Here is an 18,507-nt window from a genome sequence, read left to right as displayed (position 1 = left end):
AAATTTTAAGAGTATCATCTTAAAAAGTAAAACGAAACAGAAATGTGTATCCATTTGGTGGCATAATTACACAAAGAAGAATCATTCCAAGCAACTTTAAAACAAAAAATCTGACCGTTAATACTGCATGGGATATACCATGAATACAAAGGAGAATCACCTAAACAAATGGCTGTTTTAAGGAGTAACACTGGTGGTGCTACTGCTATTCTGAGACTGTTATGTATTTATTATGGGGTAATTCAAGTGAGTCATTATGTAATATTATAGTTTTATCATCCTGTACTATCTCAGCATGGGGAAAAAGAGGTATATATGTAAAATTGCAGAGGTTCAATAAAAACCCTATAGTCCTGAATTTGAACTGGAATAATCAATATAAACACTCAATGTATTTTACTCAAAAGTTTCTTTAGCTATGTCTACTGCATCTTCCTAGAAAAATGACCTATACATTAGCAATAATTCACACTGTGATTTCTTTATACCATTCCCATTAAAAAGAACCAGGGATCCTTCGAGAAATAACTAATTCCAGCTCTGGGGCAGGACATGCACAAGATGGGCCTGGAACATCTTGTCATACCAGATAACAAAGAAAATCTAAGGTTTACAGCTTGTGAAATGGAAAAAAAAAATTAATTTCTGGTTACTTCAGTAACTAACCTCCCTAGATAAGACCTGTCTTCTCATAAATCAGATTTTACAATACGAACATCCATAATCTCTTTTCTTAGCAATCAAAAGAAAAATTACAGGTCACACACAAATAAGAAGCAACTCTAGTTGGGATTTTTTTAAGATAGCATGAGATAAAGAATTAATATAACTCATTAACAAAAAATAAACACTCTGGTCAAAAAATGGGCAGAGGACGTGAAGAGACATACAGGTGGCCATCAGACATATGAAAAGATGCTCAACATCACTAATCATCAGCAAAAGGCAAATCGAAACCACAATGAGATATCATCTCACACCTTCAGAATGGCTGTTATCAAAAAGTTAACAAACAACAAATACTGGCGAGGACGTGGAGTAAAGGGGACCCTATGTACTGTTGGTGGGAATGTAAACTGGCACAGCCACTATGGAAAATGGTATGGAGATTTACTCAAAAAACTAAAAATAGATCTACCATATGATGCAGCAATTCCATCCTGGGTATTTAGCTGAACAACAACAAAAAACCCCTATAATTTCAAATAGATATATGCAACCTGATGTTCATTGCAGTATTATTTATAATAACCAAGATATGGAAGCTACCTAGATAAAATGGATAAAGATGATATGGTGTGTATATGCACATGCACAAAGAGGAATATTACTCAGCATTAAAAAGAACAATCCTGCCATTTGCAACAACGTGGATGGACCTAGAGAGTATTATGCTACGTGAAGTCAGAAAGAAAAAGACACCACAGGATTTCACTTAAATGTGAAATTTTAAAAAATCAAAATGATATAAAAACTGACTTAGAAACAAAGAACAAACTGATGGTTGCCAGAGAGGGGAGGGAGAGTGGAGGGATGGGTAAAAAATGGTAAAAGAGAATACAGTCAATAATAGTGTGATAACTTGGCATGGTGACAGATGGTAACTAGACTCAGTGTGGTGAGCACATGATAAGGTACATAAATGTCTAATCACTATGTTGTACGCTTGAAACTAATATAACACTGTACACCAACTATGCTTTAAAAAAAGCATAGAAATTTTAAGCTCATCCAGTGTTTTCTCATTTAAACAGAAAATAGAAATAAACCAAAACAATACACAAAGAAAAAAAAAAACAATTTCTGAATTCTGAAGTACTAGGCAGTCTTAGAAGTTAGTGAAATATAAATGAAGCAACCACCTTCTGACCACTTTTTCTATTAATATGTTTATATTAAAAAGAACCTTTTAATCCCTCGAATTTATTTTCTTTTTTCAAATTCAAGTCCTTCCCCTCATGATAATCATAAACATGCAGAAAATGCAAAGAAAACTAAAAAATACATTAAAAACAGTAAAGAAAAAACTCAAAATTCCACTACCCTGAAATAATTACTTTTAACTTTCTGGTGAATATACTTCTAAAACTTCTTTATACATACTTACATATACATGTATTAAATGAGGATAAAAATACTATTTGGAAGTATTTTTCACCCAACAATGTTGTAGAGAACTCTTATGTCAAGCATTGCCAAACACAATTCTTTTTAATGGTCACACAGCTCTTGAATGGATGGCTAGACCATAAGTGACCTAACCAATTTCCTACTGATGATGGTCTTAGTTTTAGTTAAACCGTAACAGCAAAACCATGAACATCCCTGTGCTAGTTTCTTACCTACTATCTCTGACTTTAAGCCTATTCTGTAATCTGCTTTGAGATCCCCAAGCTGTAACTCTATAAAATGCATTTCCCACACTCCCTCAAGAGCCAGCTTCCTCTTAGGTTCTTCCAATAAGACACTCGAGCTTCTGAAGGCATGCTGTGCAGTAGCTTCCCTACCCCTCAGCAACAGCCAGGCCCCCAGTGATGACAGCTGGATGTTTCCAACAGGGCTTGTTTACCCAGCGGGCAGGCCTCAACACTTCTTCCCAGGTGTTACTTCAAACACCTGTATTCATTCATTCATTTACGTTTAAAATACCTGGTATGGTTTCTGGAACCGTACAATCATTATATGACCATCTTTTGTAATTATCTCTGGGATAAATTCTTACAAGTGAAACTGTGGTGTTAAAGACTACACTCATTTTAAGTTGGAATGTATTACCAAGCCAGAAAAGCTGCATCGATTTAGACTCCAACCAAGCGAGCATCACTAGAATGCCAGTTAACACTGGTTACAGCACAAGAGTATTTTTATTTGTATTTTCCTCAATTACTATTAGTAGACATAAATGTCTTTTCATGATTTGGGGGGCTGGAAGAATTTCCTATTTGTTCCCTTTGCTACTATTCTACTGTGAGACTTGTCTGTTGTTCCTTTTGCAGTCTTTATGTAGTACGATATTAACTTTTACTAAGTCATATTATTGAAAACAGTTTCCCAGCATACCATGTTTCCAACTTATTTCATGACTTTTGTCTAAATAGCATTCTAACTAAAATATAAAGGCAGAGACTTAACCTGCCCTGTTCCCTTCAACATCCTCAGTACCTTATACACAGTGAAGGCTTTAAAATATTTTTTCAGCAAATGGCTTTTAGAAAAGCCAATCCATCAATATTTCCTTTATGACTTATCATTAGTGTCCCTTCTTCCCCCCATTCCAAAAAAAAAAGGAGTTACAGAAATGTACTGGTTACTAATACTTTTATTAATTCATTTTATATTTTTAAAATCTTAGATAGTTTATCTTTGAATCATCTGGAATATACATAAAATCAAGACAAGTAGTCTACATTAATTTTTCTTTTTCAAAACAGCCTGCCGGTTATTTATTGGGTAATCTGGCTTTTCCTGACCAATTTCTTTGTAAAATATTATACTCCTTCACTCACCATGATAAGGTTGCAAATTTCTTACATACTTTACTTACAGGTCTTCTGATTTTTACTCCTATAATATTTTCTATGGCTGTTAGTGATATATAAGGACAACTTAAGATTTTTACGTACTTGTTTTGGCTATCTTGTTTTCGGTTGTTTTTCAGTTGATTTTCTTGGATTTTTCCAAGAAATATGGCAACTTGGTTTCCCTTATTTCCAACTCCTAAACCTCTTATCCAAAACAATGCTAAACCATGGTATCAATACTATATGCCCCTATCTCGTTCCTGACTTCACTGGAAGTGCCTCTAGTGTTTTACTATATGATGATGCCTACTGCTTTGAAAAATATTACATTATGAAGGCATTTAATCCAATTTTTGGGGTTTAATTATAGACTAATTTTTTTTTTATCAGAGCCCTTTTAGTATCAACCAAAATGATCTATTTGTGCCCTTTCCTTTTCACTCACTTATATAATAAATTATAACATGACTATTAAACTTACTAATATCATCCCTCCTATATTCCTAGAATTAACCACATTTGGCTATAGTATATTCTTGTTGTATTATATAATAAACTCTCTTTTTGTTAATATTTTACTTATAATTTCTGCATCAACATTAGTAAGATTTGTCTTAATTTTCTTTTGGGGGGATATCTTTTATGAGGTTTTAAGTATTTTTCCTAGTTATCTTAACTTTATAAGAAGTAATTTGAATGTTTCTTTTTTTCTTATGCTCTCAACAATTAAAAGATAATTAAAATTCCTGGTTCCTTGTAGATTTAAAATACCTTCTTTAACACACAACCTTTACTGGCACTTTTATTATAGGGTAATTTTCCTCATTTCTTATTTATAATTATAGTCTATTATATTTTCCTTCCCTCTTTTTGAGCCAACTTTATTTATTACATCATCCTTTTAAAGAATCCATATTTCAATTATCTAAAACATAGATATAGTGACATCTAAAACTTAAATACTGAGAATGAAATGATGAGAAAAGATATCGGAGCTATGCAAATAAGAAAATAAAAGTTGAATTTAAGGGCATAAGCAAAACTGAATGCAAAAGGAAAAAAAAATCTGGTAAAAAGAGTGACCTCACAATAAAAAAAAAGGGGTGGGGGGTGGACGGTAATGCATTTTCTGATTTCTTGTATCCTAAAGGATAATCTTTATTTTCTCTTAAACACAACTTGGCTAGTTAGGAAATTCTTTAGTTACATTACTTTTCTACATCAGAACTCCTTATCTATTGAATTATTAACTTCAGAAATCTTACATGGTTGAAAAGAAATGTTAGCTTTCATTACTTTTTTTATTTTTTTATTTTTTCATTACTTTTTCTTTGATATTTGTGAAATCACTTCTGTGATCTCTGAAAATTCAGGATATTATCTTAAAACATGAGCCTTTCCTGATCTCCAGATTCAGTTTCATGCATTCTAAACAAGTTTACTATTATTATTTTTTGAATATTTTGCAGTTCCTCGGAAACCAATTATAGCTGTTCACTATTTGCTAATTCTCGTCAGCTGCCTTTATTTCTTTGCCCGCTATCTCCACATTCTATGAAATTTCTTCAAGCTCAATCTCTCGCTGATTACATTTTCTGTATTGTTTACTCCTAGCTGCTTATAATAAATTGTATTCTATAATGTAAATTGTTTCTGCTTTTCATTATACTTAGGCTTTGCCACCTCCGTTGTTATATAATATCTTATTTTTGTTCTCTTCTGTCCTCCCAGATGGCATGTGCTGTTTAACTTCCTTGGCAGTTTAGAACAACTGTCTAAAATTTTCTTTTTTCCTAGAAAAATTAAATTCTTCCAAATAGTGCTTATCAGCTACTTTTGAATGCTAAAACATTTACATAAGTTTCATGTTTGTTTATTTATTTGTATTCTTGTTAATTCATTTTTGAATAAGAAAAATTCTCTCTGGCATTTAAACAAAAATGCAGACAGTGTCCCCCTGATGACTAGAGAATGAACATTTCTCTTAAGAAATTAGCATCAAAGTTCCCAACTCAGGCTATACTTGCTTCACCAGCTGGCTAAGTAGCACAGAGGAGGCAGCTGAGACTAAAGGTAGTGAGTCCAAGTCTGCTGAAACTCTCCCAGTGATGAGAACCAGCCGCACTGGAACACAGCTCTATCCTCTGCTACAAAGGGACGCTCGGATTCGGCACATCAGCCTCCCTGGAGGTGAGCCAGACTCTTAAGAGATGAGCTGAGTCGGAAGGAAACCCGTAACTCACCATCATTTTTGTTCAGCAAGTCAGAACATAATTTCTTCTATTCTACATTTTGCTCCTCCTGTTCAGGAAAGGTCAGCCCAGAGGAAAATAGTGTGCCCGCAAAGGCTCCCCTGTACAGCCGAACTAGGCAACCCTTATTTCTTTCAAAGCCAGCCTCAAATCTCCTCCCTCTAAATTTAAGCAAATGAAAGAACACTTCGTTCTCACATTCAATTCAGTCTAAACAATCTGTCTAGTCTGTGGTCGCTTCTACTTAGAAGTATTTTTCTGTTGGTTCTTTTAAATTATTTTGGTGAATTCAAGGGAAAATAACTTAATAAACATTCACTTAATTCATCATTTTTCCTCAAAATCAACTCACTGAATTTAATAATTTAAAACAAAATTTGCATACATATTTTATCTACTGGAAGACATATTATGAGTTACTCCACCGAGAACAGTGTGTGCACACAGCAGATATTCAATATCAGTTGAATTAATTCTCTTCATGAAACACATTTGAAATATACTCAGCATATAAATCAAATGACTTTACTTCAGTTCTGTATTATAGCAGCGTATGTTTTAAAATGTCCTTGTGCATTCTAAAATGTCCACCTTTTAACCCTGCCCTTATAGTTCTTCTACAAATATATCGAACAATTTTTTAAATATAAAAGGTACTAGGAAAGATTGTCTAGATGAAAATAAAAACCTCCAGTGAATAAATCAAATAAAAATTTGTTCGAAGCTCTAAGAAAGGAAATGTGTCATAATACATATGGTACTGCAGGACTGCAGACAGCAGAGGCCTAAGTTTAAATCTTCACTCTGCTACCTGCTAGCTACATGACCTAGAACCATTTGCCTCACCTGAACACGAGACCCCTCACCTGGAAGGTTAGGAAGCTACTGCCTATACTTAATGAAGTGTTACACGGTTTAAATAAGACAGTATAATAAGTTAGCATTCATTAAATCAGAGTTATAGTTTACATATAGTGAGTGCACGCGCACGTGTGTGAGTGCGTGTACTTCTCTGCCTCTCTCTCTCTCTCCAAGCTCTGATCTCTGATCTGGAGAGAAGAGCGACAGCACCATTCCAAATGGAAGTTCACGTTCTGGGCTCCCTTAAAAATTAAGAAACCAGTTCTAAACAATAAAGTTTCTTACTCTTGCCACAAAGAATCCTATTACAGATTTCTGGTATGTTTTAATTATCATTTTAAATAATGCCTTTGTCCTCTTTATTGATAGTTTCTAAAATTAAGTTCACATAAACACAAAGGAATAACAAATGTGTACCTCGGTCTCTTTCTGAGGAAAAGGGCCATAAGCAATGAAGAAATATGCTACCCCAACTCCAACTACCTAACTAGATAGTGGCTAAACCAGAAGTAATGAGGTAGAGGTAAAATCGGCTATCAGTGACTATAACAATATGGTGACCAACTATCAGATACACTCTCCAAGAAAGGGGAGGAGAGATGCATATAAAGCAAGCAGGGATCCACAAAGAATGCAGACTTATTCTTTTGAGCTATTACACAATCTTGACAAACAGTCAACTATTATTAGTGATCACTAGGATAAGAGGGCAATTTCCAGTTCTTAGAAATACTGGAATGCACAAAAAACACACACTGCTGTTACAGTGATTACTCCATGCTTCCCTCTGTCAAATGAAGCACTGCATCCAAAAACTGTCACTCCAATACTCTTAATCACAGAGGAAAGTGGAGAGAATGACAAAAGTCCTGCTAAAATTCCTTTACATTGCCCAGTGGACCTTAAATTCATGGGAACTGTTTAGTCTATGCCACAATATAACAAGAGACTGCTTTATTATAAAAGTGTTTTCACTTAACACTTCAGAAAAAAAAATAAGTTCACCCCGTATTTTCATGAATCTTTTAAAATACCAATTAATGCTTTCTCCCAGAAAGTGAGAATCTAAAATATACGAGAATGTTAAGTATAGATTTAAAATAACCTAGACATTATTTCCTCAGAGCTTAAAATATTCCAATTATTACATAATTCAAGAAACCATAAATCATTTTCCTATTTGCCAGAATATATAACAGAATTAACTCACGATCTTATATGTGGGAAATCTTCCTCAATTTTGCTTCCTGTATTTTTAAAAATTTGGAGTGCAGCTTCTGCTACTTTTTCATCATCCATTTTCAGACAAGCCAGGAGAGATTCAAATGTTTCAGCAGAATGAAACGAGATGGGATGTGTAAATGAGAGTACCTAAGAAATGAGTCATATAAATAATGTGTAAATCCTTTTCATCACAAGATAAATCCAAAACATTACGTATTAGGAACATTGCAAATCAAATACAAAAATAATTATGCTAAAGAGTAAATGAGAGTACTTAATAAAATCTAAAAATTACTCAAATATGTAACAGAAATGTTCTTGTATAGGAAGACTGTGTGCTCTAAACTCATTTTCTTTCAAAATTCAATTACATGTTCATAACATAATTCTACTCAAAATAATCTGAATATCTGCTAATGTTTGAGTGTGTCTGGTGGGGGGAGGGGAAGAGAGTAGGATAAAAGGGGACAAGAAAAGAGAATTTAACAAAATATCTCTATTCTAAGTAAAAGGTCATTATGAGGCCAGCTAACAACATTTTTAGAAAAAAGTAACCTAGGGAAGGGAGTAAAATACCAGGTAGTAAAAGATATTATAGGATAACAGTCATTAAATCAACATGGTACTAATATCAGAAGAAACAGAAAAGGGAAAGCAATAAATAGACTCTAGCCTATGAAAGAACTAGGACTATAAAGAACGTAATTATAGAGAAGGCAACAGAAAATAAATGAGACTGGATGGGATTTTTAGTAAATAGTCTTGATAAAACTAAGTAGCTATTAAAAGGAATATTGAATTAGACCCTGCCCCCAAATATATACTTTCAAAATAAATTTCAGATAGGTTATGTTTCAGCTTTAAAAAACAGGACAAATAACTCTCTAAACACTGTGGAATCTTTAAAATCTTAAACTGGAATCAATTGGGAACATAAAAACAAGGAAGCAGTAGAAAAATACTTCATGCATAATGCCATATTTATAAGATTAAGAAACAAGCAAAATAAGCGGTTATTTAGAGAGAGATATATATACACAGACACAGATGGTAAAATTATAAAGAAAAGTAAGAGAATAATAAACACAAAATTCAGGACAATTACGCATGGGAAATGTGAGTGGGGGAAAAAAACTCAGGGAACTTCAACAGTATTGGTAAACTCTATTTGAGTTAGCATTCTATTTATTCTTCAATAGTATTCATTCTATTACTATACTTTCTGACTTTATACTTAAAGAGAATTCATTTTTATATATATCAAATATGTCCTATAAAACAGCAAAAAAAATTAAAAAGCTCACTTAAATCGGTTTAAAAAAAAATAAAAAATTGAGATGTCAGTAGAAAATGAACACACGGGATAAAAATAATGAATTTGCCACAGGAAAAACACTAATGATTAACATATGGAAGAAGGTGTTCCTCACTAATAATAATTATGAAAATAATTAAAGATTATTTTTGCTTATCGGATTAGCAAATCTCTTAAAAATTTACAACATTCCCTGTTTGTGAAGATAGGAGATAGGCACTTTCATACACTGTTGCTGGATTATTTATGGAAAAAAATTTCTCTGTAAAGAAACTTGATTGTCTGTCTAGGAATTTTGAAAAAGGTAATTCTTTTTGACCTAGTGATGCCCTTCTAGTATTCAAAGAAAAAAAAAAGAAAAAAACCACTGGCAAGGGATCTTAGATATGTAATTACTTAGTAACAATAAGAATTATCTAAATATCCAGCAACAGGAAACTATTTTGAAACACTACGTCAGCTCAAAAAATAATGTTTATTATTAATTTCACTATGAGCCAGACTCTGTGCTAAAAAATTTAGGTTCATGATTTAATTTAGTTCTCTGTGAGATAAGTACTGTTATGTTCTCCATCCATTACCACAAAGGAAATGGAAGCAAATTAACTTGCCCCAAAACATAAATCTACTAAATGACAGCCAAAAAGCAGATCTGTCTTAAAAAACACTAAGAAAAATGCTTATAATAAGGGAAAATAGTCGAGATACAAAACTGTATATTTAGTCTGATCTCAACTATATAAAAATGTGCATTTTTTAAAGAGTAAGAAGAAACAAAAGAAACTAATGATTAGCTAATGAATATTTTCTTCTTTATAAAATTTTATATTCTAAATTGTCAGCAATTAACTGACATTTTTATAATCAGTATAAGGCAGTAATATATTTAGCTTACAAAATAAAAGATAAAATATAGTTTTAGGAAGAATTTCGCTCCTTCAGTGATAGGTAGGACTAGCGCCTTCTTTGCTTGCTAATGAAACCTTCAAATTATAACCCACTATTTTAATCTAATACAAGACTATGATATATGATTTAAAACTGAAAATTTTTAGCTTTCACGATAGAACATGAAATTTCTAAATAAGCTAAAATGATTGAGAAAATTTTATCTTAGATTCTATAAACTTATGCAAATCTCAAAAATAAAAAATATAAACTATATATTAAACAGTTATCTAACTAGCCACTTAATTTTACCTTAAATATATTTACCTTAAGCAGTTCAAGACCTGCCCTGATGGCTTGATCAGTTGGAACACCTTCATCTTCATCATCTGCTGTTCCGTCTATTGATTTATTTACTTGCTTAATAAGAGCACTACAGTATGACCAGGGAAAAAAAAAGCCATTTGGTAACTGCCCTTCATTAGCAATGTCTAAGAAAAATCATCCTGAGTATTTTCTATATAGCCTATATCCAAAACATACAAATTGGATACAGCAGTTTCCCAAACATTATTACAAAATAAAAAACTATAATATTTTGAGATGCTTCTTTTCAAAAATGGCATTTTCTTTTGTCCATTCAAATGAGGTCAAATATTATTTGATTTGCTGCTTATTAATACCATCTATATTTTCCATGGAAGGTCTATGCCCAAACACAAGAATGATGGATGTTTTCTAATTACCTAAAATTTATTGTTGCTCCAACAAGTAAATAATGTATACTGAAATAATGGATAAATGGCAACATATTAAGTACTTTCGAACCATTAACCAACTATCACTGCATGTCAGGCACTGTTGTTTAAGAGCCAGACGTACACACGCCTGTGCCTGAGAGGTATAAAAACATCTACATAACAGACGTACAAATAAAACTTCACTAGAACATTAGAATAGATCAAAAGGGAAATACAATGTTTTGAGATGTTTCTTCTAAAATATCTTAAAATAGACATGTGTAAATGCATTATCAATTATCTAAAATAATCATTCACACTAATAGGTATTTGTTATTTATAGTAACTAATACATGCAGGCTTACTAAAAACAGGAATTCCTGGCATTCTGGTACTAGATGAAAACTAGGCTTGGGTTGATAATTTCTCGCCCAAATTAAAGAAATATTTAAAATTAAAATAAATAATAAGAAAAACTAAATCTATACAGATGTGTGTATACATACACAAATATATGAATATACATATATATGTCTGTATATATACACACAAATATATGAATATACATATATATGTCTGTATATATACACACACACAGAGAAATACTGATGGGTATATAGCCAATATGTATAAACATAAATCTATATAGATCAGTGCCTTTTATATAGTAGGTGCTCAGTAGTGATTGCCCAACTGAAGCATGGATGAATGCATAGAAATGAAAATTTAACATTTTTATATACAAATACCTGATAGATTCAGTATCTATGTGCACAGGTGCTATCCTCTCCAAGAGAAACTTGATCATTTCTAGGAAAGGATTTGTAGGCTGTTTGGGGTTGCCCAACTTCTTAGTTATTTCACGCTGTAGATTTTTAAAATTATAAAAGTATGTTTAAATATTACATTAAAATGTTAAGAAGTTACAATAATTAAAACCATGAAGTATTGGTGCTAGAATAAATGAATCAATATGACTTGAATGAGTCCAAGAAAACAGACTAGATTAAGAATTTAGTATATGAGGAAGGTAACATTTAAAATAAGTAGGAAAGATAGATTATTCGGCATATTGTATTTATAAAACTGGGACAAACATTTAGAATAAAAACAGAGTTAGATCCTTATCTCATACCTTATACCTTCTAAAAGCATAAAAATGAATACAAAAGAATAAAACCAAGGGTCAGTGGATACACAAACTTTAGCAAAACTATCAGGGGAGCTTGTTAAACTACAGAATCTTAAACCTCACTGTGAAGATTACCATTTAGTCAATCTGGGATGGAGCCAAGAATCACCTTTTTAAAAAAAGCCTCTTGAAAGATACATGAGGAGCAAAAGATTGAGAAATAGTGATATTAGTAATATTTTCACTGACTTTTAACAGAATGGAGTTTCATAAGCAGGACACCAAAGGCAAAAACCTTGAGGAGACTGCTGATAGACAGACAGAGCCAGATAAAAATAAAACTACAGTATGGACATCATAAATAAAATGAAAGGGCAAACTACAATTAACAGGAAATTACTTGTGTCTTAATGAAAACACAGTGCCATGACAAACTAACAAACCAGTAAGATAAAGACAAATATTATTCCAGATAAAAAGGTGAAGATTAAAAACACACAATGTAAAAAATAAATATGTATGGTAATATACCCAAGGAGAAAAGTGGTCAAATTATCAGCAACGAAGAAATACAAATCCTGTTAAAATAACAATGTTCCGTTTTGTTTGAGTTTTGCTTGTTTCCAACAGTGAAACTGGTCAATATTGAACTTATCATAAAGAAATAATCAAGACTGTGTATATTTAGCTATAAAGATATTAAGACTTTTTTAATCAAAAACTGGGTAAAAAAAATCTACATGTGCAGCACAAGCACACTGTTGAATAAATTATGGTACATATGTTCAATGGTATGTTACGGTTTTATTAAATATAATACTGTAAGAGACTAATGAAAATAAGTAAAATGTACAAAGCTATATATATAATAGACACTTATTTTGGAGGAATATATACCATATTAACAGCAATTGTCTATAGAAGGATTATAATTTATATTGTTATTTTGTGGCATTTCAAAATTTTACATGATGAATATAAATTATTTTCTAGAAGGGGACCAAAGAAAAAAGATTTGGGGGGGGTTCTTCAAACACTAGCTCTTTTAAATTTCTCTCCTTACCACACAGCCTTCAGCCTGCTTGCAGGAGCATGTGGGACTAACGAGTACTTCCAACTGTTTTCTTATTTTCTCATCATCTTCCAGCACCTGGGTGAATTTCTTCATGAAATCCTGAGCCTTACCAGGATCTGGCAAATTTCCTTAAATTCAATTAAATTCAATTACAATTTTAGAAATTTCTCAAAATAGTAAAAGATCAACATTTTTCATTGTTTTTATTACTGATTAATAATCCTAACTTACATCTGTGCAGAGAAAGACCGAACTATTTCCAAATAACTCCTTATAATATTTAAAGGCATTAAATGTCAACCTGAATAATACTAATTATTCCCTTGAACTTGCAGCATACATTGTTCTCTTATAAGTCACAACAAAAAAACAATAAGTTTACCTTTGAGAAACTACTTTCTTGTATTGATTTGCTTATTGCTCTCTAGCACCGACTTATGCTGAGCAACATGTTCCAGGTGTTAGTGATTACTGCTTGAGAAAGGATGAGTCCTTATAGAATCAAAGATGATTTTTATGGTGTTCTCCTAATATGTCCATGTATCCAAACACTTATGACAGCTAATAAAATGCTGATCCTACTATCTTTTTTCTGGCTATTCACAACTGTTATACAGAACCAGAAAGGATACTTCTAACAGAAATTATAATACAGAACTACGGATTGTAATAAAAATAGTAGAAATTCAACTGAATCTTAAAATATAAATATAGTAAATTCAGTCTTCAAGTTCATATACGACTCTGAAATTCTACTTTAATTCTTGGCTAGATCACTAAATATAGTGAGAACAAATTTCCCCCCTAAATATTTGACTGTACAACCTTTTCATGTTTCTAAAGATATCTGTTGTATTGTTTTCAAATAATTTTGGAAGACAACACTTCACAGTGCTTCCCTAATGGATAGACATCACAGTAAAGCTTACAATAGGTCCACCATTTAAGAAACAAAACAAAAAGAGATGGGGGTAAAGAGAGAGGGGAAATGAGGAAAAGAGGAAGGGAAACAGAGAGGAGGAGGAACAAAGGAGGGAGGAAAGGAACAGCAGCATCAAAAAACCCTTTAATTCAGCATTGCACAAATGTACTTGACCACAGAACCCTTTTTTCTAACAACACTATTAACATTTACAGGACACTAGCATTCCTCATAACAGAATCTGGGAAATACTGAAATTGGCGGAAGAAAATGGATGGGGGGTGAGGGTGGGGAACAGAAAGAACATGGGAAATGATCTCCTTTAGGGGATACTGTACACACCCAAACTACTGAGGAGAGAGTTATAAAAAAGCAACAGCACAGTATCACTTGCTTTAAGTTATCCCAAGACACTGAAAACGAATTTATGTTTAACTGCCCACAACAAAAGTATATTTGAGTCTTAAAGCATCCTGGGTTTAGGCACTTAGCCTAAAACCCAGTGAACTGGGTTCCTGTTCTCTTTGGTGTCTCAGTATTACTTCTATACATATCTTGGAGTATTTGTTAACATCCCAGCAATCCATCTTGCTCTCTTCATTACTACCTCGGGGAAGCTCAGCAGAAGCTTCCTCCGGGTGTTCCTATGCCCCCTCTGCCCCTCTGCCATCCACAGTGATCTCTGAGCAGCAGCGAATACCCTGCAAAAACAGCTGCTCTCCCTGTACCAAACAAAGGAGACAGGCTGCACGAGCCTTCTGGATTTACTGTGAAATGCAAGTAAGTAACACTAATTGAAATCGCTGAAAGCAAAAAAGCAAATTAATATTTTTTTTTCAAAGAAGCTCTTTTATAATTATTAGGTATATCCTTCACTCTAAATTGTGGCTCAAAATAAAATTAGATTCAGACAGATTCACATCAGAGCAAGCCACGCCAAAGCACAGGTTCAGTTTTAACAGTAAGCTTATGTAATAAATTGCATTAATTCTCCAAAATAAATTTATGTAATGCCTTTACACAACTCTTGCTCCTTTCAACACACAAAAGAAAAAGAAAAATTCTGCAGAGTATGCAATATAAATAAAAATCAGGAAAAAACAAAAGCTGAGGCTAAATTGTTGCAAAAAATCAGTCAAAAACATTTTAATCTTTTCCTATATTATCATAGCCTAAAATGGAACTCTATGAAAAACTTTATCAGATAGGAATGTTTCAACTAAACTTTAAATTTCACGTATAATATTTGAAATAACTTACTTGTAATAACCATTACTTTTGAAAATATGGCCTTGACACTGGCATCTGTCTGTAAATCACACACAAAAAGGCAAAATTAAAATTTTCTAATAATAATCTTCCTTATACTTTTCAGGAAATTAGACAAGCACAACATATTAATGCTCCAGGCCCATGCCCTTACCACCACTGTGTGCTCCTCTACCTGCGTTTGCACTCCAGATGGACTTGATGAAAGGTGGACATGGACTCACACGCTGCACCGCGGTCCACCTCTTCCCTGACTCTGATATGTCAGCCTCCTACACACACACACACACACACACACACACACACCACCCCACCCCACCCCACCCCACCCCACCACTCCACCCTACCCCACCCCACCCCACCCCACCCCCCTACCCCCGACTGCTGCATCAACCTTTGGGACAGGAAAATACTTTGTTTTCCTTTATTACTACAAGAAAAGGGCAACTGTGTTTAGAAAAGGAACAAAATAACCTGGAAATGCTGGTTTTCAAGGTTTTAGTCTTAAAAAAAAAAAAAGTTGAAAATTAAGTATACAATTCTGATTGACCTAAGGCAGCCCTAAAAATTTTTAAACCTGAGGATAATAAGACATAGTCATGAAGTTTATGGGGAAAGCTCTGGATAAAGACAATGTAAAAAGATGCCACTGACATGTACAATTTTCCAAGAGTGCTGGTTATTTGCAACCTCAGGGCATGAATTATCATTTCCGTGAATGAATGTGTTCGTCACACCGTATTGCATGTGATGAACTCTGTACAGTCATGTGTATAAAGGTGTTTCTAAGAGTACTGCTTATTTGCTGTATTGGGTTAGTGATACTAAAAAAAAAAAAAAGTCATTGACCAACTATGTGTAAAATATAGAGCTAGAAAAACATTGGAGGTGAAGGGAACAAATCAAACAAACACCATCACCCCTATTAGGGGACATGAGACACAAATCATAACAAGAGTATAAGAGTTAACTCCAAATATTTGGAATGTATAGTATTTGAACAGATCTGTCAAGAAACATGTTAAGATTTAGTTTGATTTGGGAGAAAAGAGGTGGCACTGAGCTTCAAGAAGTTGATCCACATGAAAAAGAAATGGCATCAACAAAAGTAAAATACTGGAAATTACAAAGTCATCTCGACTGACATTGAGCAAATCAATTTAGTTAATAAAGCAGGACTGACTATAGTACTGAGCGATACAAGAATCAAAACTATCTTAATCAGACTGAATAATGAAGAAGGCAAAAAAAAAACATACGAATTATTAAGTATCTAAGAGTCTTCTTGGTAAAATAGAAGGAAATACAAACACTCAAAAGTTAAACACAGCTTTGCATTTTTTCTATGTTTACTATAACTCTTGGTATAAAGTGAATATTAAGTAATTCTTGTATTTATAGAGAAGGTCAAACAATCAGTGTAATTAAGCTCACCGATTTTTAGGACAAAAAGCCAAATTTATACCTAGAAAAACTGGAAATTCTGCCCCTCAGATAAAAAAAGTCTGCTCTGCGGGCCTCTGTCCTATAAACATAGGGTATACAAGGGGGGAGTGGGCTGAGGGCTTCCTCTATGGAATGAAAAAGAAAAAATATAACACTATATTGTGTTCTCTGGATGCAATTTCAAATGACCAGGCACACAGGCACACTGCTTTTTAGGTGAATTATACTTTTTATAGGCTTACATACAACGTTCTCAAACAATATGCTAGAGGAAAAAGACAAAAAACCTAGCATCATTCTAAATGTCTAAAAAGTAAAGTACGATACATCAATGGGATGAATACCACAATTAAATTATAGTTATAAGACCACGTAGGACATTATAATTATCATAATATTAATTGTAAGTAAAAGTATCAAGATACTTTAATTACATATTTAAACTTTCTAAAATCACAAGCCTATATAAAGATGATGGGAGCACTGCAGTGTGGCAGATAAAAGTATAATTTTACTCTATTATCTATGTTTTCAATGATGCTGAACTATTGTTTCAGAGTTTGTTTTTTAACTACAGAGCAACCTCAGGAGGTCTGAGCACACAGAAGCACATTCTCTTTCCTGCTGGGCACCCCCTTTCGCTGACACAATGCGTGCCCATTTTTCCATGCAGGAAGTTTCCTTAAAATTCCAGTTTTCTAAGTTAGAGATCACAGGTTCTAGGCAGAACTGTGCTGCACAGAAACAGCTGTTTAACACACAGCAGCAACAGTAAAGAGTAACCCAAATAACGTGTTTTACAAAATGTAACATCAAAGAAAAACTCGTCATTAAATTTAACTTACTTTGGGTTGCTTAATTAAGTCAAGTAAATCTTTTACTTGATGTCGGAGCAGATTTTGGCATTTCCACATTTCATTCAATGCTCTGAAAACACAAACACATAAATTTAAACAAAGAATAAAAATCCTTCCAGAATATCCTATACTACTTTTTTTTTTAAGTTCAAATTACAAAAGATGACAGAGATGAGGTAAAAATCATAGGACTAAGCAGCTGACGATGTATGAAGGTTAAACAGAGGAGTCAAAAATAACAGGTAACATTTGAGGAGATAGCTATATCAAAATAAAGGGATTAGTGGTGGTGGTTTTCTCTTTTGTATAAAAATAGGGAAGAGCTATCAACTACAATATGTTTGTAGGCCGGGGAGCAGAAATTAACTGCAGAGATTATAAATCTGAGAAATAAAGGAATATCTGATGGAATAAGGTCCTGTGATGGGCAGAATGAAAAGGAATCAGAGGCACAGAAAAGAGTTAATCCTGAGAGAATGGGAATGTTCTTTCCTAAAACAGAAATATTATAATTTTATGTAATACATGTTATATATAATTATGTATTTTTATATATTTTATATTTTTGTTTTTTTATATTTTATATATTTTAATACTTTTATATATTTATATAATATCCTATGTAAGTGAATATTCTTTTTACATGGCAAAAATATTGATGTCCTTAATACTTTTATTGTTCTCAGGCAGAAATTTAAATCTAAAAGAAATTATACAGATACTCAAGAAAATACCTGTAAATCACAGAAAGCAGTTAATGTTACTGAAATATTAAGTTATAGACTATCAGGACTACACATATTTTAAAATTTAGAAAGGAAATTTTCCAAAACCAAATAATACCTTCATTACTTTGTTTTCAATTATCTACATTTCCATTAACCTCCATTATCACATATATGAAGCACTGCCAAAAAACGGTAATATAATACAGAAGCACATAAACCATTCTTTTTCTTTTGACAGACAAGACAGCTCCTTAACAATATTTTAAATATACCCTTG

The 18,507-nt window shown here is 32.9% G+C and overlaps 1 protein-coding gene across 7 annotated transcripts in view; it reads right to left on the bottom strand.

Annotated features, from left to right (window-relative positions):
- Positions 1-18,507, bottom strand: part of PDS5B (PDS5 cohesin associated factor B) — a 144,946-nt gene that overhangs the window by 45,045 nt on the left and 81,394 nt on the right. For all 7 annotated transcript variants that reach the window (XM_016161928.2, XM_036228471.1, XM_016161905.2 and 4 more), the window contains 6 exons: positions 17,491-17,572; positions 15,191-15,239; positions 12,997-13,136; positions 11,551-11,666; positions 10,389-10,494; positions 7,845-8,005 (listed from right to left, as the gene is read on the bottom strand). In XM_016161928.2, coding sequence (XP_016017414.2) covers positions 7,845-8,005; positions 10,389-10,494; positions 11,551-11,666; positions 12,997-13,136; positions 15,191-15,239; positions 17,491-17,572 — 654 coding nt within the window. The remainder of the gene's footprint in view (positions 1-7,844; positions 8,006-10,388; positions 10,495-11,550; positions 11,667-12,996; positions 13,137-15,190; positions 15,240-17,490; positions 17,573-18,507) is intronic.

Source organism: Rousettus aegyptiacus, unplaced genomic scaffold, assembly GCF_014176215.1.
Source record: "Rousettus aegyptiacus isolate mRouAeg1 unplaced genomic scaffold, mRouAeg1.p scaffold_m13_p_11, whole genome shotgun sequence".
Lineage (NCBI taxonomy): Eukaryota > Metazoa > Chordata > Mammalia > Chiroptera > Pteropodidae > Rousettus > Rousettus aegyptiacus.
This window is presented reverse-complemented; position numbering and strand designations above follow the sequence as displayed.